Below are 23,101 nucleotides of genomic sequence, written 5' to 3' on the forward strand. Positions count from 1 at the left end.
TTATCGCGTTCTTATCATTTAAACTAGGTTATTTTAACTATACTTTGTATCAATCCATTCAGTGATTATGTAAGTCAAGAACAAACAGCAATTAGTGGTAATTCGAATCACAAATGCCCAAAAGCTTTCAAAGCTCTTTGTTCAAAGTGCTAATTGCGACCATACTACTATACGAAATCGAAAGAAATTTTAATCACACAAAATTGCTTCTTGTACGCACTTTTGTGTCTACAATAACCCACAAAGCGCCACTCACACATGAATAACCCACGTCAAAGCAAATGCATTAAAGTTCAAAGTAATACCGTTGAGTCCCGTAGCAAAAGTAAATTTAGTTTAGTACAGAACCGCGCTCAGCCGCGTCGCTCGTGTGAGCGTCTCGCTCAAGGACATTACGAAAATTTGACTGAAAACGTATATAATAAGTAATTAAGTGAACATTTATATTAAATAATGAATCGTGCTCTAATATTTTAATATAAATTTTAAGTAGCGTGAATTTTAAAGTTTATATCAGTGCTTTCAGTGTTCGTGTTGTCTCTTTCTATCAAATGAAAGGGAGAGGAAGATTTTAGCCTAGTGCTTTTTATGGTTTTCTATTGTAAAGCGAATTGAGAAAATGTAAGTTTCGTATAGTCCACATGTTTTATTATTTCGGTGTTGTTTTAATAATGTAATTATTACTTAATGTTAATTAAGATGTATTCAATTGAAATTGAAAACGGCATATAATGAACATTATTATAAATAACTTAACTATTGAATTAAACTTGATATTATTTGATTTGGCGTATGAGGCTCCATTTCTGAGCCTCTTTTTCTGAGCAACAGGAATCAGCCGTCTGTGCCTAAAGCCTAAACCCTGTGTTTTTAAGCCGATAATCGAACCGACGACCTCTTGGCTTGGTGTTACACAAGCCATGGAGACTGCAACCAAAATATTGTAAATTTATGGCCACAAATGCCACGACTTCCCTATAATATTTCAATACTGTTTATATAATATACATGACATTTTTCGCTGACATTTGCGAAACGCAAATTCATGACATTTTATGCTTATTGTCACAAATATGATTTATATAGATTACTCTCGCGCCGTAATTAAAATCAGTGTTTATAAATAGTTGCACTTAGACCGAGCTTGGGTAACTTGTGCCAAGCATGTGAGTTCGTCGATTTATTTGAAATGGTTAGTCATAAATCTGTTAATAGTAAGAGAAAGATATTTCAATAAAGGATCTTTTGCCGTATATGCAGGTGTTTTAAGTGCAAATGTGAAGTTTTCAATCCAAAAGAAAATTTGAAAAATACTTTTTGAACGATTTTTAATTGAATAGAAAAAAAGTATTTTTGAAGCGCTTGCTAAATAAAAGATTTAATCTATACAAACGTTTCACTAACACATAAATTTATCGAACAATGGTTTAGCGTTTAAATATCCAAATACAGAAATCTTCGACGAAGGGATTAAAAGAGCCAAAGATTTATGTAGCAATCTTCACCAAAATAATGTTTAGCCCTCGAAACCTCGGAGAGTAGACTCATATGCACCAAGCCTTTGAGCAAGTGTTATAACATCTATAAGTATAGTAAGTTAAAAAAACAGTTCTTTAAAGAAACTAGTAATTGAAGTTTAAATCTATTAAAAAACATTTTTATTTAATGCAAGAAATTCCAAAATTAATATTTCAAAATCATTAATTCATTTAAGGAAAACAATGTACAATGTTCATACGGAACGTCAATAAATAAATATATATATATATAAAATGCTAAATACTTCTTTACTTTATATTGATTATAAGATCAAATATGCTTGCCATAGAACATAGTAGAATTACAATTTGAAAAAGCGTTAAAACATACACACGTATCTAGTTAAAAATTCAACTCCAGATAAAACATTAATTAATTTTATAATGTCCATTGACAAAGAAAGATTTATGTGACGATACTGCACTGATATTACTTAATGTACATAAAACAATAAATAACTGTATATTGACGTTAGTTATAAATATATTCTATATATTTATGTTTTTCGAATTACCTATACCGAAATTGGTACAATGTAAAGTATGTACATATGTACATTACTTTTAGTGTAGAATACACCGAAAAACACAATTAACAATTCTGTCAACAGTGGCTATCGCTCCCACAGGACGTGTCTTACGAAAATATAAATTTTACTTTATATAAAAATATAAATGAAAATGAAATATAAAAAATAATAAAAAAAAAAAATGAAAATATAAATCTCTCAACTAATATTTTAGCTTGGAAGTAATTCTATTATAATTAATAAACACATGAAGTTGAGATCGTCAGCTATTTATTATGACATTTTTTATTTACACAAGATATAACCTACTTATAATGCACACATGTATTATTAATTAAACTTATGATTATTTTATTTATCTATGTGCGATACTTTTAGTGAAGTTGGTTCATACTGAATCTGTGACAAAAGATATCACTAAGGCACGAATAATTAGTAATATTGAAACATAATATCAAAAAAAAATATATATATATATAGATATTTTAAGAGGTCATAAATAACAACTACCGCAGCCCATGGGCATACGTTACCGCGTTACTTTACTACTTTACCGTCCTTTTTGTAAAAATTCTGCATTTTTTACATTTGTAGCCTGGTTCTCCTTTGGAAGACTGTCACTGGGAGCCAATTCCTCAAGGACAAAATGTGCTTTGTTTATTTGTTGTCTTCAATAATATATTAAAACTAATGATTATTTAATTGTGCGCTTGCGTTAAAGTATTAATAATGATTATAATTTATGAAGCCATATCTTTTGTTGCAGAATCGCTTCAATATCTTGTGCACACAAGAATATTATAAGTGTAGTATAAACAAGGGCGCCGCCCACGTTGCACGATAACGCAGCTTCCCGACAGAGAAATTAATCTGGAACTCGGTAACAGGAAACGAGCCGATAAAGTGCCAGTAGCACAAAAAGTATCGGCTAGAATACTAAGATGACCGAAAACTATCGATAAAACACGAAAATATGACGAAATTCAACGAATCCGTTAGGTGTAGGATACCGAACGAATGCATCGAGAAGCATTCAATAGTTTGTAATGTGAAAGACGAAAGCAGAAGATCGATTATCGCGAGGGTACGAATGGACGTATATAGTGAATCAAAGCCAGCCGCTTATTTGAAATTTAAATGTGCGCGGGGTCCCCGGGAGTTTGTTAACTGTAGAAGGACAATGGGTATGCACGTGCGAGCGTTGGCCGTGCTTGGACTAGTGTTCATGTTAGTGACGACTGTTCAAGGCGCGCCCGGAAGGAAGCGATCGGGTCGGAGTGCACATGAAAAAAATGCGGTGAGTTACCTTTAAAGATTAATCTTATAAAGCTCCCAGCTCTTATTAGATTACTAACATTTTATCGAATGCAAGCAAAGTCAAATATAAACTTTGATTGACCAGGTTGAGTTTTTTTTATAGAACAGGGGGAAAACGGGCAGGAGGCTCATCTGATATTAAGTGATACCGCCGCCCATGGACACTCTCGATGCTAGAGGGCTCACGTGTGCATTGCCGGCCTTTTAAGAATTTGTACGCTCTTTTCTTGAAGGACCCTTAGTCTATTTGGTTTGAACTCTCACATTGACCCAGTAGAATTTATTTACTATTAGATGCTCCACTGCTGATTTTATCAGGATATTACCATTTTCACCATAGTGCCGTTATGTAATAGAATTTACAGCCTTGTACATACAGCCTCGTGATACACACAACTTTATATTTTTAAAAGCCAGTATTGAAATTGTTTACCATATTTCTGAAATGACAATTTCTGTTATGATTTTGTATTCAAACACGTCGTGTTCTGATCCCGTATGTTAAGGGCTCCCTAAAATTATGTATTGCATACAAAACAGTTCACTAACATCCGCCAGAAGATTGTTGTCTCGTCTGGCGTCTGCCGGAAGCTGACAGCATATTGTTGACTTCAAGCTCATTGTTTGCGTGAAAAATGCTTTTTTCGTGTTTGTGCCTCCAACTTATTTGTTTCTTACGCATTATATGGAACGAAATGATAGATTATTTACATAATGTCATAAGTTTCTCAAGTACTTTTTAGTGCTGAATAACATGTATGTGTGTGTTACATGTTTAATAAGCACACGTATCTTCAAAACGTTAATAAAAGAATCTTGCCCAGAAGTATTCAAGCTGTGATTTCGACAAGAGGTGGTCACACTAGTTAATCGGTTTTTCATTTATATTTTTTTTTATTTAAAAATTATAAAAAAATATTGTCTTTATCCGATTGCCGATCAGTTCTTACTGTTGAGTCAGGTACATCGGTTTTAAGCAATTTAAAAATTGATAAATAAATTACCAAAATCACTTTGCGAGTATAACTTTATGAGTTACATACTATGTCAGACAGTTAAAATCAATTTTATTAAATTAAATGGATCTTAGGACGTCAACTTCATTTTATTATCTACAGAGGCGTTACTACGTATCATGGAATGATTCTGATCTCTCAAAAACATAAACAGCCACACTGCACGATCATAACAACATTCAGCTACACTCTGAAATATATGCGCATACACACCTATTCACATTCACTTGTTCACTCATTCTTAATTTTTAACACAATTTTTAAAATAATAATTATTATTATTTTTTTAAACTGTTTTAAACATGCACCATGTACCACGGAATAATTGTCTTCTTACAACACAGGGCTTCCCTAGTGTGGGGACTAGCGATATATGAATCTTGTCACAACCCTTTTGTCATAAATAAAGTTTATTATTATTATAAAGATAAAACTATAGTGTATATTGATAAGAGTGAATCTACGAAAAGTGTAATTCATATGACACCGTTAGCCAATTCTCTCTAACTCAATAATTTGACCAAAAAGTTAGCGTGTCGTATTGGATTGGCGGTGACAGACGGAAGGACTCCTTGTTAGATTAATGGGCTAAGTGACGAGTGGGAGGTGTAATACCTGGTGACTTGAGGATGTTCAGAGCCATTTATTATCCGGCAAACTGTGAAAAATCTGACAAATTTCAACGCGGACCATAAATCTTTTTAGAGCGTCTACATGCTTTGCATTTGCTTGGCGATATTTTATGTAATACATGTGTTAGGATTCCTATATTCTAGTCAAGCGTGGATTTCAATTGTTATAAGCTAAAAATAAATCTTTATCTCAGAATAATAATATATGTATAAAAAAATAGAAAAAGTAGGATATTTTTTGTAAATAAAAGTCATTTACAATAACGCTAAAAAATAACTATGATAATTATATTTATCGTTACCTAATGAAAATTATAATTTAGCTCATTTGTGTAAGTCAAGTAAACTTAAAATAATTTAAATGTATTTTTATTTAAATGTAGAATATATTTTATAAATTAGTTCAACATCGATTTGATTGATTTATCGATACGATTACTAATAGTAAAGGCATTATGGATAGTTCTGTTTTGATATATTAAATTTAAAAGGTCAACGCACGTATCAGTCGATAAACGATTCTTGGTCAGGATGATTGAAATCAGAGTTGAACCAAATTTAATTACAGTTTAAACACAGCATGACCGCGATGGTTAGCGGCTTCCTGCGCCCGCGCCGGATAACTAGGTCGTGTTTGTTTTAAAATTATGTGAATGATAACTAGACCATCGCGATGTTTTATAGCATTACTGCAATAATCTTCACTATTAAACATTATAAGTACGATAATCGGACCTCCCTTGAAATGTTAATAAATATCCCGTTTTACGACTCAGTAGTAGCAGATCAGGAAATCTGAATCAGTGCAGCAGGATGACCTCCAATAGGCGGTGGTGGAACGTCGTGAAGCGCATCACATCTGCGCCTTCTACCACAGAGCGAGCAAGTCGGTACACTCTGGCAAGAGACAGACATTTTTGAATGAACGAAACAGTCATTTGTTCGACGCAAGAAACGTCATACAAAAAATAAACAATTTCTAATAGGCTTGTAGGGACTTAGGATATAAGGTTTTAGGTAAAGATTCTGACTCGATTATGTTTGAATATAAGCGTAGGTTGTCGGCTAGAATCTTGATAGAAACCAGCTAGGTGTAGATTTTATATTCTATATTATATATTTAAAATATTTTTTTTAACTTGACAAATCATAGGATTGCTTGATAGCGCAAAATAATATAAAACTTTTATTATAACATTAAGGCATTTGAGTAAATGAAACATATAAAATACACATAGGAGAGACAATAAGCATTACTTACAATGAATTATGTATGTTGTATTCTTATTTTTATTTCACGTATTCTTTAATCATATTCAATATTCATATTTGATGGGGTTTATGTTGATTTTCATTTATAAAAGAACAAAGTCGCCCGCATCAGCTAGTTGTAAACACAATCGTAGTGACTCAGCCGTTCACCTGAGAGTTTCGAAATAGGTTTTTATCCAAAGTCCAAATAGGTGTGCAATCATTCTATATTTATACTGGAAACTGGATTTATTTGAAGCGTGGGAGTATTCTTCAGATTTCACTTTCATATATGTTTTGCGTAGGACGAAATTGTTTGGCTCTTAGTGCTTCTTTCCAATTATTGTTAATTCCAGTTTTACACATTAAAGTCCTGGAAAGGTATTTGACAGCTGGCGAGGTCGTAATCGAAACAGTTGAATTACTAGCTCAGTCACGTGATCGATTTCATACAAATTTTGTCTGGTGAAAGTTATAGTTGTAGTGGTAAAGTTATAATAGTGTCTGCCGAAAAAATACTTTTGTCTAGCGGCTCTTCGCAGAGGGATTTTGATAATTTTAGTATGTTTTTCTATATACATGTGTTGTATGTACTTTACATATAGTTATTATTTGTACATTGAACATTGTAACCATGGTAACAAACCGGCTACAATCTTTCGCTTACATCTTATTAGGGAGACTGTTGTGAAGGAGCCGGGACGAATTGTTAGTTTTACGTCTGGAATCTTCTTGAATTTACTTGAATAGGAATCGTTACGCCGATTGAACAATGTTAGTTTAATTTAAATGAATTATCCGATTTGTTCTGTATATATCTTTCGGTTGTTAATCTCTGTTTGTTTATGCTATTTTGGTTAGGAATGTGCTTTGCGCGTAATGTCTACGAGTTTTTATATTTATAACGCCTTAATACTGATTTAATTGTTAAAACCGATTTAATACTCTATGATTACACTCATGTAACATATAGTTTGCAAGGGTTTTGAGGTTATATCCGTTGTATCATAGATGAACTTTACAGATAGTAAGATGCCTCATAAAAGAGTTTAAATTTCTACTCCTCATTAAAGCTAATACAGTAATATTGCAGCGTTTTTAGTATTTGTATACTTCTAGTATACCTGTCTCTTTTCATAACATTGTAACATAATTTGAAAGAAAGAGACAAATGTAATCTAGTTAAAAGTGCATTTAATTCTTATAGATTTAGCTTTTTTGAATTATAATAATGATTTCTATGATAAATTGGGATCTAGCAAGTATTCAAGTTAAGTTATTCTATTGTAAAAGCGAAATTGCGCGACGTTTAGACTAGATTATTGCAACATTACTCGACAAACAGGGGTAATTTGTCTTAATCTAGTGCAGTAATGAAGCAAATAACAGCAGATATATTTTATATAATACTGTTCCTTAGCCTTCGTTGATCATTATCATTTGGAATTCTCTAACATCGGGCTAAAATACTAGATTATCTTGTAAATAGAGCAGAGTTCTTGTTTAATAACTAATCAGGCGCCTGCGACAATTTCTTCGCACAGATTAAAACATTACCTAGGCAACACTTATAGGAATACTTTTCAGTTCAGTCAAATTGAGTTCGAACATTTATTTTACATATTTATATTTAATGTGTAGTTATATCACAATGTATGTATAGTATGTTTAAATAACATTTTTTTTACTCGATTTCTTTGCCAAACTTACCTTAAAAAGGTTAGTTCAAATTTTTAATGTATTTAGCAATTCATCTTCAAACATGTATTCTTTATTTTGCTAAAATGGTATAGGATTTAATAATATTTTTTGTACTGAAACTATAGCATGATAGCAATTTAATATACCTATATAGAATGATATTCAAACATAGGTATATTTAATTACTACCTACTCTAAGAATACAATTTCAAATATTTCGAATTAAATAGATTCACAAGTTGTCATCCAACATTTACAGTGTTTACGTTCTTAGTAAAAAATTTAGTTAAAATTCAAGTATAAAAACGTAAAAATATTTCGCCCAACGTGGGGCTCGAACCCACGACCCTGAGATTAAGAGTCTCATGCTCTACCGACTGAGCTAGCCGGGCTATGAAGGTCTTTATGAAATAGAAGTATACTTAATGTACTTCCTACTCATATGCTTAACCTTCTTCAAGGTGAAGTTAATAATAATCTCAACTTTTTTTATGTTTGTTTCTTAATAGGTTTGATATTTCAGAATGAGTATAAAACTGCTTTAGAATATTTATATTTTTGTGTGTACTCTAATGTACACTAATTATCAATCCTATATGTTGAGATTTTCTTGAACACTGTACAAATAATACCTGGTACTGTTTCAGGCTATCCGCTCATTATATCATTATATTTTTTTAATGCAATAAAATGATTGCCAAAAATAATGTAGCTCGAATTTTCGTCTATCGCTGGAACCTAGGTCATCGTTATTGACCCAAATTTAAATTATGATTACTTTAATTTGAGTGCTCTTTGGCATTATTCAGAAAAAATATATTTTTACTGCCAAATAAAAATTGAGGTTGAAAAATGGTTGCATTTAATTTTGTTTTTTTTTTTAACAGAATTGTTAATTATCAATACGCTCGAGTCTCTATTTTACCATAAGATTTTTTATGTTAGCGAACCTCTTTTGACAGTTTTTAAAAGGAGAAAAAAAAAATAGATAAATAATTTAGGTATCTATATATTTCTAAAAACCAACGCAAGATTATTGCAATATTTTAAGATTAAAGATTTGATTTTCGGTGATAGTAGATAGTAACTAAACGATGTCTCATTCTCATCTTAATATTAAAAAAATGTATTGAAACTTATAAAAGCCTGAGCTTTATTGGTTCACTGTAATTGCGTAAAAGCCACAATTCACAAGCAAAATGCGGCAAAAGTTCAGAGACAATAACTTTAATGATTGAAACACGTCCGGGGGCACTTGTTCGTCACTTCGTTAATTACTCGGATGCTCCAGGTACAAATTAATGCATACTCGACCGTCGCACCAATTTGGAAATGCAAATTCTATTATTAAGTACTAAACTTCACGTTTCAGTTTGGCTGTTATTAAATGGCCGTTCTAATTTTTTTATTATTTAGTCTATTAACGCTTTATTCTAAATAAATCATTTTACATTTTTATTGCTATAGCACTAACGATACATCATAAATAATCCCTCATTTGGAAACACATTTTGTATTTTGAATGCAATAATAATAAGTAATATTTTGTGTGATAGGAATTCTTACGTATCGTTTTAAAAACGTTTTGCCTATACAGCCTACTCCATCTATTTTATAGACACCGGTAGCAATCACCAGCAAAAACTTGGCTATAGCTATATTTCTCTCACATAGGAAAATAAGGGTCTGTATATTACTATATAATTGTATTCGTATGTGTTATAAAATAATTAATTACTAGATTGAAGCATCTAACTTTATACTTAATAAATGTCTCGAATAAGTAGCTGTATTTCTGATGAAAAAAGTGATGGCAGTCATCACTTTTTTCAAACAATTAAAATTTATGATAATTTATTTGGCAATTTAAACAGGAATACCATAAAAGTTGTATTTTCCAAGAACGTCTTTAATTTCATACATTTAATAAATTCGGTGACCTAAAATTCGCCGTTATTAATGATTTGTCAAGTGCAGATTGCAGACACTGATAACGAACTTCCATGAAAACTCATTATACATATGAATTTCTTTAATTGGATGATGTTATTAATCGCTTTGTACTAACATGGAGTTTTTTCACAGCTGGGGAACTATATGTAATTAATAACATAGATTTATAAACCTGTTTAAAAACTCTTTTGTATTTTGTGTACAGTTGCAGAAAAGATTTTTGCTTGTAGTTATAGTAGGTAATTTTTCGTCAATAAATCTTTACTGATTTTATCATTTTCACAACTGGCCTTAATTAAAGTTATATTGTCTCAAACACATATACAATATCCCTCTTTTTAAACTCTCGTGAGCTATCATTGTTGTCTTATATTCAAATTATGTTTTTGTAAAGGCTTTTACTTTCTATAATGTGCTAATACTCCTACGGAGAAGGCAAAGTGAGGATACCCGTATGTCTCATTATCTATGTATCAGGCAAAGGCCAATCACGTACTAGTCTATAATATATATACAATATATATAAATATACAATCTGCGGTCAAGACACAGGACAGGAGCTTTTTCTCAACGAAGCCGATGTATCATATACACCATACCATCACAGACACCATGTATATTTAGTGTTTTCCAATTATATACATAGTAATAAACTGTTTTATTACAAACTTCAAACTAAATAAAACTATGTTGCAATGTAAGACTTGATCAAATTACAAGTAATTAGACAAGGAAGTAAATATTGCTAAATAATATATTTATAGATTGAAGAGTGTACGCTCATCTTCGGAACGGAAGTCGTGGCTAAAGTTAATTATAACCAAGCGAACTGTCTGGAGTTCGTATATTGTATAATGCATTTAAAATTTACTATTTTAAGTTTACAGCCCCTAAATGAGCATTAAGCTTCAGTATTGAGACAATTAGTAAATAAATTTATTTTAAGTGTTTCTGTATGTTGTATTGCACTCTGGCTACACTTGTTTTGTACAAAAAAATATCTCTGATTACGTAGAAGCGGTCCCTTAAATAACTAAAAATTGATACTCAGACTGAGATGCAACCAAAAAAATCTTAAAAAGTTTTAAGTGTTAAATAAATTCATCATAAAAACCGTTTTAAAGAATTGTGCTTTTCAAAAAATATCTGTATACTAATAAGTATTAAATAACAGTATTTTTAATTATTGGTTTTGCATCAAGAGATTGTATACGGGATATATAGATTATATGAAACTATTTTTGGAAGTCAGAACCAATTATGAACGATAAAGTATGGTCCATCCATCCAAGTATATCCAGATCCACGGATAGCGGAATTATGCTTGAGAATACACAAAACAATTAAACACCTTAAAATTGATAACATCCAATTTCAGTTTCATTTGTAGTTGGTTAAAAATTACAATACGTTTTATCAGCTAAAAGAAAGAGTTATTAAATTATAAAACTGGTTCGTTTTTTTTTGACATAATACACCATGGTTATTAGCATTTGTTATAAACGAGAGTTATTTCAATATTTTTTAATTGTAATTCTAGATCAGCGAAAGTGTCATAATTAAAATATAAAGTTGTAACAAAATCGCGATATGAATTTATATACATACGAAATTGTGTACAAACGTAATAATTATCATTTCTAATTTCTATTCATATCACGTGTTAGAGCGCTTTATTCCGGACGGAATTCGGAACGTTGTTCCGGTGACTCAGGTGCCTGTATCCTGTCTAAATTTTCAAGAAACGCATAGACAATAGACGTCAAGGATTAAATAACGATATACTAAGAACGAATATTATATATTCTGTGGCATCGTAAAGTAGCGCAAGCCTTTGCCACAAATTTTTGTACCACAAATTATAATGAAATTAATTTGGTTGTATTCAAAGCCAAGTAATGGCAGAAATATTCCTTACTGTATAATTTAGAAAATATGTACAATATCGTCGGTGATCTTGTTTTCTTGTTCCAAAGCATAACAGTAAGTACTATAAAAATGTACTTAAATATATCCTTCATAACTACTGTTGTAAATTAATAATTTCATACATTTCTTCGAATTCTCGGTTTAATGGGAATTGTACAATTCAAGTTGTTAGAAATTCATCAAATGGCGAGGCATTGAGCCATTTATGCCTCAATAAAGTTATTTTGCTGTACGTTTTATAGCTGATAACCTTATAATTTTTCTAAGTGACAACAAATTTGTAACTCGCGTGTTAGTAGCCAATAGCTAAATGCGAGTTGATTTAATTAAAATACATAAGCTGTAATTCTGCTCAATGATGTAAATGAATAAATAAAAGTCCCACTTTATTCGTAATTTTAATAACGCTTGGATTTTTGAATAGTATAATTTTATACAAAATAGTCATATTTTGACGAATAAGGATGACTATTTTATATAATATAACGGCCCATATTCTCTAGTCCATCAAACTTATATTTGATGTTTTTTCTTTTATTTTTTTTTAGTTACAGGTTCTATTCATTTATTCATTCATTCCATTTTTTCTAGATGTAGTTTGACATAGCACTCAAGACGTGTTTGTAACCTGAGATACGAATTAAAATATGGACCTAAGTAATAGCCAACAATTTTAAAAGCCTGAACAATTCTTAAAGAAAGCTATTCTTAAGTGTTCTGTACATAGAACAGTTAACTTAGTAGAATAGTTGTTGGCTATGATGGCTGTCTGGGATTCGTGTGAAAAATCTTAAAATAAATTTAACGAAGTTCAATTCTATAGAAGTACCGAATTCAACGCCATTGTAAACACATGTAACATTGAAAGACCTTGGGTGATTGTTCCTAGAAATTGAAAGTTCGTCTGGAACATGTTTTATAAATGAAACTGCTCTGAACCCACATTTAGAAATCCTTTGACGTTAGTAAATACTATTATTTATAGTATAATAATACCAAAACATGTTCCTCGACCAGCATTATATTATTGATAGATTATATAAAAATATTAAAAAAAATTATTTCATTAAAAATAAAAAAGTTTCATAAAACCTCTAATTATTCTTTCCCTTTTCAAATTAAAATTATACTTTCCCTTCAAAATTTTATTAAATCTCATATTTTAAATCTGATGAAACTCGGGTTAAAGAGGAAAGCTTACAACTGTTATTCAGTTTTAACTAATTTATGCCTATGTAAATTAGTATTACTGAATTTAACAGGAAATTTCCTGTTCATCTAGCATAAACGGTTTGCAGTTGGATACAACCACATCAGGACAACAATCAAGAACTTCATAAACTCACTATTATTTACCACAAAGAATCCTATAATTTGAATAAAGAAAATTAATAATTTACAAATTTCTCTTTTACTTTTCATATAAATATTTAATACTGAAATAATAATACCATTTGCTACGAGAATATTCTTCTTAATTTAGATCGGGTCACAGATCAGCTGATCCTTAGCGAATGGGCCAAAGATCAAACATTATAATGACGTGAAACATCTGTTAGTGGGGTTTGTTTGAGGGAAATCTTATACAGGCGAAAATCAATTTGTTCGTGTTAAGTAAAGACTTCATAAATGATATAAATAAACTAAAATAGTTGTGAAATATTTAGTGTCGATCGCTGAAGTAAAATTATCTGCTTAATTTATAAGTCTTCCAAAAACAGCTAATTACGTAGTCACAATAATCATGTTAATACAATTTTAGAAATAATTAGGTGTAGATTTTTGTGTTTGAGGATTCCATTGAAGCCGGTTAACATTTGATATTTAAATAAGGTTAACAAATCTCTATATTGTACTATAATTTTAGACTTACAATAATTTCCTTTTTTATTTAAAATAATAACATATTACATCAAAGTAATATATTAGCTAGTAAAGTTTATGCTCACGTAAACTTTACTTTACTTGCAAGACTTAACAAAGAATAATAAGCAAACTCTGTAGTTGAGTTTTGTGTTCTTTAAAACTAAACTAATAAATAGTGTGACAATCCTTGTCTTATAAGGTTTTGGTTCTACCAAATGATGTATGCTTAATGGTCTTAAGAGCACACCCTGAAAGATTCCACTTATGCAGAAAAATATTTTAGCTCTGTAGCCACACCAGGGCACATGAGGGCGTCATTTAGATTGGGGCATCAACCCCTAATGTGTTTCCCTTGCTCACTAATTAAAAATGACAAGCGTGTGTGACAACAGTCAACTTCTTTGTTATGACAGATGACAATACTCCATTCATTCTTTGTGCTTTATAAGGATTTAGAACTATGGAACATTATAGTGCGAAATGAATTTAAGAAAGATTATCTATACAATATTAAACAATGAAAATTCAATATTTGGGATATTTAATAATTAGTCGCGGTCATAATCAAATACAATGAAGATCAAATTTTTAAGGTCATATTTAATATTGGTTCTGTATACCGTAAACATAAATTAAAAATAAAATAGATAGATTCATATCCTAATTCTGATAAAATAATGTATACAACAGATTTCAATTACAATACGTTTCAATATAATGTAAGAGATAAACCAAGAATGTAGTTATTTTCGTACAAAAGCACTTAAAGGTCGACACAACCCCTGTATTAATAGTTATTCGTCCCTAGAGCCGTGTCGGCGGCGCCCTCACCAGTAATATATCAGGATATCGAATTCCAGACCGGCTCGACGAATGCCGTATTTAAATTTCCTGCACCTACTGATGCGTATGATTATAGTTCATAAAATATAAAATTAAAGAATCTCGTTTATACCCCATAATTTTAAAGGTCTAACGTATTTTGTACCTACTTATATTCAAGAATAATTACTAATTAATTACGCCTTGAAACATTTACGTGCACCTTAAATTCGATTTTTAAATCCATTCCGGATTCAAGAGTAATTCTATATGGTTCCAAATTTAAAATATCTGTATTTGGACACAATGTCAAAGGCAATAGATAAAAAAACAATATGGGCTCTTTAGTTAAAATTTAATGCTTTATGAATAAACGTTTTTATGATATACACAACGTAGCGGAAAGCACATCGATTTATGAGGTCATCGACATCGGTACTGACCTTTCGAACCGCACAGCTGATCGATCATTTTGTAATACTGTGTTAGTATCACTACATTATTTTTAATATATTTTTGTATAGGCGGAAATATAAGAAGTGGTAATACTTCGTACCGTACTAAGGTTTCGTCTGCTAGCGAATTAAGACATAAGTAAAATTTAAAATACACACGTTTAATGTATAAAACGTTAAAGAAAAATCGTAAGTAAAATGTACACATCTCGTCATGTCATCGGATCGATATTAATTAATCCAAAACTAAATTTTTTAATCGCAAAACATTGATATTTTTTAAAACACGAAGTTCGTTTAAATTATAACAATTCCTGTAAATCAACACGGAAATTATTGAATAAAGACTTTTATTCTGGCGCAGCTAATATATCATTCTTATCTCAGTTCTGCTTGTCACTACAAATGTTTTCATGCACGTAAAGAAATTACACTTCGTTGTGTTTATTAAATGATGTGTTTTCTTTTGGCGGTGAGTAAACTCTCTAAATGTACCCTATCTTGCTTTAAAGTTCCGTGTTGAAAAAAGTGGAGCATGTTTTTCTTCTCTTTATAGACTTTGGCATATTGTAAAGTTCTCTTTGTTACAGTAAAAACCGTCCATCACTCCCCCTTATTAATATGTTTAACTGTATTTAATTATGTCTAATTTATTGATTTAAAAATAATTATGGAATCAATAAATCAGGAAGTCAATTGTTTATAGTCTACTAATATTGTGGCTTTAACCTTACGTATAACCTTTTACCTTACGTATAAATGAAACAAAACCATTGTTTTGTTTCATTTCAATCGTCATAAGTAGACATTTTCTACGTAACGTCCTTTGTCCTTGCACTTTCTTATGTTTCAGCATTATATATTTATTCTATGTTTAGCCTTAAGAACCATAGTTCAGTGCCTTATTTTTTAAATATTAGTTCATAAGTGAATATGAATTTTGACTTGTCTAGAGTTTTATATTAAAGCTAATACGCCCATTCAAGACTGTCGCATTAACTGACAGTCAGCGATGCGTAAAATAACCTATTACCCAGCCCTTTTGTGAAGTTCAGCTCACTTTGAGCTCTGGCTGCACTGATTACGGAAGATTAAATAGGTCTTTGTTGCTGAGTATAGCCTTTGTATTGAAACTTGTTGGCAAACTTAGAATTTCATTTGTAGTAAGATACTAATAAAGTTACACAACCTTCAATCTATATTTATTGATTCTGACAATATAGGATATTTATTAGACAAATAGTATGTATTTAGAATATTCTTATCCGACATAATATTAATTATAAATATATAAATTGAAAATTAAAACAATTTAAAAAGATTGTACCTCTAATGCTACCAGCATCAAAGGTAATACTCGTTGTATTACGATACTTATTCGTTGAGCGTTGTAGTAGTTCTGGTCTCTCCGGTCCTCTTAATATCTGCATGTGTCATGTGAACTATATTATACGAAGGTTCCAGCAGGTTTTTATTAAATTAACCACCTGTATCATATATTCCAGGAGTAAGTCCGATTTGAAAATATTTGCAACCCTAGCCGATTTATTTTCCTCTCTAGGAAAAAAAAATGATAGAAATAGCTGAAAAAAGCCGATATTAACACAATTTCACTGATTAATTGTCAGCTTTATAATTGAATTTTACTGTCATGTTCAGGATACAGTAGTGATACAGTTTACCTCAACGCAATCACGACCAGAATGTCGAAACACTAGCTATTTCAACGAAATTGTCTGTGGTCTCCAATCCATTGTGACTAGATGCAAAATTCAGCCTGCAAAGGATCTCAGAGTTGCAGAGGCCAAACAATACCCGACCGCATCAACTACCGTATCAGTGTGGAGTGTGATTCACGTAACAATCAAAATGTGTCGAAGTGACTCGATAAACATCCTGTACAATACTTTTCGAACGGGTAGTTCCTGACATTATCACGTTCAAACAAACTTTATAATGTTAGTATAGAGTTGTCAGACGCGTTGTGAAGTGTGGTTAGGTATACAATTGTCTGAAATTGTTTACGTCACCTCCGTCCACTTGCGGATTATGTTTTTGTTTTATATATCCATTTAATAGACATATAAATAGTACTTCTTCAATTGATCTATTTTATTAAAAAAATTAATATCAAATACAGTGGGGTACAATATCTATGAATATGTTTTTATAGGCAAACGGGCAAAAGGTTGTATGGGCCACCGATGTAAACTCTCAATGCCAAAGAGCTCATGAGTGCGTTGTCCGTTTAAGAACTCTCATCTTGAAGGACCCTAAGTCGAATTGGTTCGGAAATACTCAATCGAAAAGTTTGAATTCAGAATATAGTGTTGAATAACTTTCACTTAGTAAGTCACTAGTAGCAGTACGCGAATAAGCACCAGCCCTGTGTATTGACCGGGCAGCAGGCCGCTATTGAATTGCTAAACCTGTTACATAAAATATGTAGGTCGTTGAAAGTCCAATCATCTGGGCAACGAATGTTTCAAAACGGTAACATGCATCACTTAATAGGGTCCCAAAATACGCTTAAATGTTAATACAATTTTGCTTCGTCCTTTATTTAAACTTTTGTGTCTTCTTCATGGTTAAGACGCTACAAAATATTGCGTTAATAAATTAGACTGTTTATGCTATGGATTAGCACCCCCAATTAGGTGGAGCACATACATAGCTATATCTCTGACTGTAACCGCTAATAGAAATTAAATTTATTTATATATACATTCTAAAACAATGTGCATTGATAAATCACAGATTTAACACATTTCATCAATTACATTAGAACTTAAGCAATATATCAAAGAAAAAAAACTAAAGAAACAACCACAAAATAAACAAAAATAAAATAAAACAAAATATTAATAAGTATATAAATAAAAACTAAAAGATAAAAATAACATTATAATAAACAAACAAAATGAAAACTTAAACCAAATTAAGATTTTAGGGCCTTCAAAACAATGTTATGGTAACTTGGTAGACTGTTGTAAAACACATCAATATTTTTATCAATGTTTGTAATAAAGTTGTAAGAGCGAGATAGGCTATTCACTGGACCATTAAAACTATAAGCAGATAAGCGAGCCGTTGGTACGTATAGTAGACTTTTAGTTCAAGTAACTCAAGGGTTACATAGAAAGGAATTTTTTTAAAGATAAAATTCATCTTATATACTCAGTTTCGATATAAAAAATATCAGTTACAACCATTTTAGGTATCAGATTTATGTTTCTGTTTCAAGTCTTATCAGTCTCTTATGCCTCATACACGCCGTCGACCTTTACGGCTCAAGGCAAGCCGGTTTTCTCATGAAGTTATCCTTCACCGTTCGGTTGAATGAGCACATAGAAAGAAAGTCCATTGGTGCACAACCGGGGATCGAATCTACGACCTTAGGGATGAGAGTCACCCGCTCAAGAACATTACCCAAAATCCATATCCATATATTATCAACAAAATTCAGACCAAATCTATATATATAAAAGAAAGTCGTGTTAGTTACACCACTTATAACTCAAGAACGGCAGAACAGATTTGGGTGAAAATTGGTATGGGGGTAGCTTAGAGCCAGGAGACGGACATAGGATACTTTTTATCCCGTTGGATGAAAATTGGTATGGAGGTAGCTTAGAGCCAGGAGACGGACATAAGATACTTTTTATACCGTTCGACAGCGTTCCCGTCTGACTTGACATGAAACGTCAGTCACTATAAAACGTGGTATAAGAAAAAAGAATCAGACTTGGAATAACAAAACGCAAATGATAGCTATGTATTTGACGTATAATGACAGATATGTAATGACGTATAGATGACAATCTGATATTTGTAAGAAATCAATATTCAAACTAAGGGCCTGTTTCACAATGTCCGGATAAGTTCCAAATAAGCTATTTGTTACTTATTGACTTCAATTTTCGATACGTCTTGCATTTGCCATGACCATCAACAAATCACAAGGCCAATCCTTAAAAGTTTATGGTTTAAATCTAGAACATTCATGTTTTTCCCATGGTCAATTATACGTGGCATGTTCACGGGTCGGAAGACCATCTGCGTTGTTTGTTTTTGCGCCTTATAATAAAACAAAAAATGTTGTGTATCACAAGGTACTTAAGTGAAGAGTAACCTATGTACTAAAATACAGAAATAATAATGAATGATTAATGTAGGTATTTAATTTTTTTGTATTTTGTTCCAATAAAAAGAAACTGCTTATTTATTACCATTAAGGCGGAACAAAGTTCGCCGGGTCAGCTCGTAAATATATATATTAATGTTGGACTTTTAGGAGTTACAGTACTGTTTTAATATTTCCCTCAATTTAAATATCATCAGATGCTATATATTATTTAGTAAAGATAACTAAACCTTTTGCGTTAATATACCTTGTATAGTGAATATAAGTGGAAGTGTGGTACCTCGGACATGGGAACATAATTTCAAAACGTAGAAGACTGTTCATGAACATTACCTCAGTTTAAGCTATTCACTAGTATTATAGAATATTGAGCCAAAATTATATTACTTAATAGCCATAATTATTGTATATGCTTTATGTATATTGTATATGTCGGTCTTTTTTTGTGAAATTTATTGTAGAAAAAAAGTACAGTCAAAATATGTAGAATGAAACTAACAGAAACATTTTCATCAGAGATAAACTGCGCATTTATTGGCATAATATCTATCCAATTTGCTTCGAAGCTCATTAGGCAAGCGGTAATCCAATTTAATATCCGCAATTTCTTGTTGCGGTGTTTTATGAAACACCTATTTTTATTGTATTTTATGTATTATTACGTATTATATTTCAGTTCATATTTATATTTTTCAACTAAGTAGTTTCTATTTATACTATATTCTATCTAACAGAACCTCAGTGAACAAAGAAAAAATTAAAAGTATACTAGCCATGCATTCCCTTGAGGTAGTAGAAAGTCTACTAAGTCGGACTATACATATTTTTTTTTTTACCTTAAAAGTTTTATTTTATTGTTTTCTTAGTTTTTAAATACTTCCTTTCTGATTATAATTTGGTTATTATCAATAGCTTCCACAGAGCACGCGATGACATATTTTTTATGGACGATATTTTCACACCTTGGTATTATTGCATTTTTACTAACGATCCCTATTTTTGAAAATGTAATATAGACTATATCACTCAGCGAAGATCCTGTAGTTTCTGTGTGAAAATATTATACAAACAAACTAAAAATATATCTAATAACTAACCTTAAAATTTAATTATTAAAAAATATTATTAAAAGGAGTCCCTTTAGGCAAGGTTCCGAAGATACTAGCAGCGTTCCCCCTTTGAATAGCTAGACTAATTCTTTGTGCGAGGTAGCTGCCAGCTCTTCGTTCTCCTGTGATGTCGACTAACCTTTTTGATAATTCCCTAAAAAGCTTTAATGCGCTAGGACCCCACGGACCAAGGGTCTCGACACCGAATGGGACAAAATCATATTCAGAGCCTAGACCCCTGTATTTGCAGACTTTAGCTTTATACAAACATACATACAAAAACACAAATGTGTCCTATTTATAATATTAGTTCAGGTTATGGTCGTGTGGTCAAAGCTTTGTCTTTTGTATGCAACATATCCATAGTGAGGACTTGGTGTGATTAAGATATTTCCAAAATAGATTTTGACCCCAGTCATAGTTCGCGCTAAGTTTCGTCTCTAAATATTGCTTTAAGCTTCTTCACGAAAAAATAAACAAAAGACGGTCGCTATTTAAAATATTTATATTTAAGAAATCATTATTACAATTAAAAGATAAGGGGAGAGGCCGCAAATAATGATTGATCTATAATTTAAAACTATCTATAAATTGACATCTGTGATAAATCACGCTCCGTTGATTACACGATGATTAATGGTCGAGGACAATTCGGCAAATCAATCCATGGGTGAATGTCTTGTTTATTGACGTTATGGGTATTAATCGATCAACTTATTAGACCAGTGTCGATAATTTTTGAAACCAAAAAAAATTACAGTAGGATGAAACCCATTAGAAATGCAGGGGAATATGATCAAAATGAAAGGAAAAATAAATTACGGTCGATCCGAGTTCGGGAAGTGGGAGGGGGGTGACTTTTAAGGGGGAAAAATGGTTTATCTTGATTTCCGGCGAAACTACCAGTCCTATGGAAAAAAGTTAAATGGCAAAGTTGTAGGTCATAAAAAGATCTACAACTTTGGTATTTACAATTTTTTCACATAACCTCAAAATTTAGGTGAAAAATTCAAAAAACCAAGTTTTTGGTTTTTTATTTATATCTTTTTTAAAAAGTTTTCTTTTTCTACGAAATTTGGTGAAAACTTACCTTATTATGTCCCAAATATACTGTAATTTATTTGATTAAAAATATTTATTTTTTCGCCTCATTTTAACTTAATACCAAAAAAGCACCCTAATTTTCAATCGAAAATTCTGACGTCAAAATTTCAGCTTTTTTCAAAAAGTTTGGGGGCTTTTTGTTCGTTGAAATATCTACTTTCTGATGGTGTAAAAAAAATTATATATTACCATAGGAAATATTATTAGAAAATGTAAAAAATTGAAAAAACCTCAAATTCGAAAATTTTCTTTTAATTATGTACAATTTTGAGGTATTTATTAAAATTTACACTTTAATTACTCAAAAAACGTAAGATTTCATGCTTCATTGATAAACGAAAAAATTGCAAATTAAAATATACTTCTATAATTAACAAACAAATAAGTTAATAAAGTTAATATTTAATAAGACATCTACAATATTTTGAAAAAGTTGTAGAATCTTCTGTAAATAATATTTGTAGATGCCTATTTATTGCTGTTTTAAGATAATTTATATACCTGAGTGACCTTCGGTGAATTTTGAATTTTTCTTTGAATAAAGTAAATTTCTCACAAATCACTTAGAGTAACTCAGCCTGCAGGTGTATTTTTAAAAACGATGTTGTACACTACTCTGTATCTCGAATACTGGCTAACGGTTTTTACAGCTGCTACGAAATAGCAGGTAACAGTAAGGCCCAGACCCTCCTAGGTCCATCCCCACTTCTCAATGAAATAACTTACACTGGGCTAAAATTCACCGAAGGTCACTCAGGTATATAAATTATCTTAAAACAGCAATAAATAGGCATCTACAAATATTATTTACAGAAGATTCTACAACTTTTTCAAAATATTGTAGATGTCTTATTAAATATTAACTTTATTAACTTATTTGTTTGTTAATTATAGAAGTATATTTTAATTTGCAATTTTTTCGTTTATCAATGAAGCATGAAATCTTACGTTTTTTGAGTAATTAAAGTGTAAATTTTAATAAATACCTCAAAATTGTACATAATTAAAAGAAAATTTTCGAATTTGAGGTTTTTTCAATTTTTTGCATTTTCTAATAATATTTCCTATGGTAATATATAATTTTTTTTACACCATCAGAAAGTAGATATTTCAACGAACAAAAAGCCCCCAAACTTTTTGAAAAAAGCTGAAATTTTGACGTCAGAATTTTCGATTGAAAATTAGGGTGCTTTTTTGGTATTAAGTTAAAATGAGGCGAAAAAATAAATATTTTTAATCAAATAAATTACAGTATATTTGGGACATAATAAGGTAAGTTTTCACCAAATTTCGTAGAAAAAGAAAACTTTTTAAAAAAGATATAAATAAAAAACCAAAAACTTGGTTTTTTGAATTTTTCACCTAAATTTTGAGGTTATGTGAAAAAATTGTAAATACCAAAGTTGTAGATCTTTTTATGACCTACAACTTTGCCATTTAACTTTTTTCCATAGGACTGGTAGTTTCGCCGGAAATCAAGATAAACCATTTTTCCCCCTTAAAAGTCACCCCCCTCCCACTTCCCGAACTCGGATCGACCGTAATTTATTTTTCCTTCATTTTGATCATATTCCCCTGCATTTCTAATGGGTTTCATCCTACTGTAATTTTTTTTCGTTTTTTACTATTTTTGAAGGCTTCGGCACTGGTCTATATTGCTTACGGAGTTACAGGCTTCTAAACGACGTATAAGAGTTCAGTTTCTTGTATGATCTTATAACTCCGACTTTAGTA

At 31.0% G+C, this 23,101-nt stretch overlaps 1 protein-coding gene and 1 non-coding gene across 2 annotated transcripts in view; one reads left to right on the top strand and one right to left on the bottom strand.

Annotated features, from left to right (window-relative positions):
- Positions 1–353: 353 nt before the first annotated feature.
- Positions 354–23,101, top strand: part of LOC111000305 (matrix metalloproteinase-14) — a 134,450-nt gene continuing 111,702 nt past the window's right edge. Inside the window, exons 1-2 of the mRNA XM_022269701.2 lie at positions 354–621; positions 2,835–3,365. Coding sequence (XP_022125393.2) covers positions 3,042–3,365 — 324 coding nt within the window. The 5' untranslated portion in view covers positions 354–621; positions 2,835–3,041. The remainder of the gene's footprint in view (positions 622–2,834; positions 3,366–23,101) is intronic.
- Trnak-cuu lies at positions 8,305–8,377 on the bottom strand. Its single transcript has one exon. It is a non-coding gene; the product is annotated as a tRNA-Lys (tRNA).

This window comes from Pieris rapae, chromosome 4, assembly GCF_905147795.1.
Source record: "Pieris rapae chromosome 4, ilPieRapa1.1, whole genome shotgun sequence".
Lineage (NCBI taxonomy): Eukaryota > Metazoa > Arthropoda > Insecta > Lepidoptera > Pieridae > Pieris > Pieris rapae.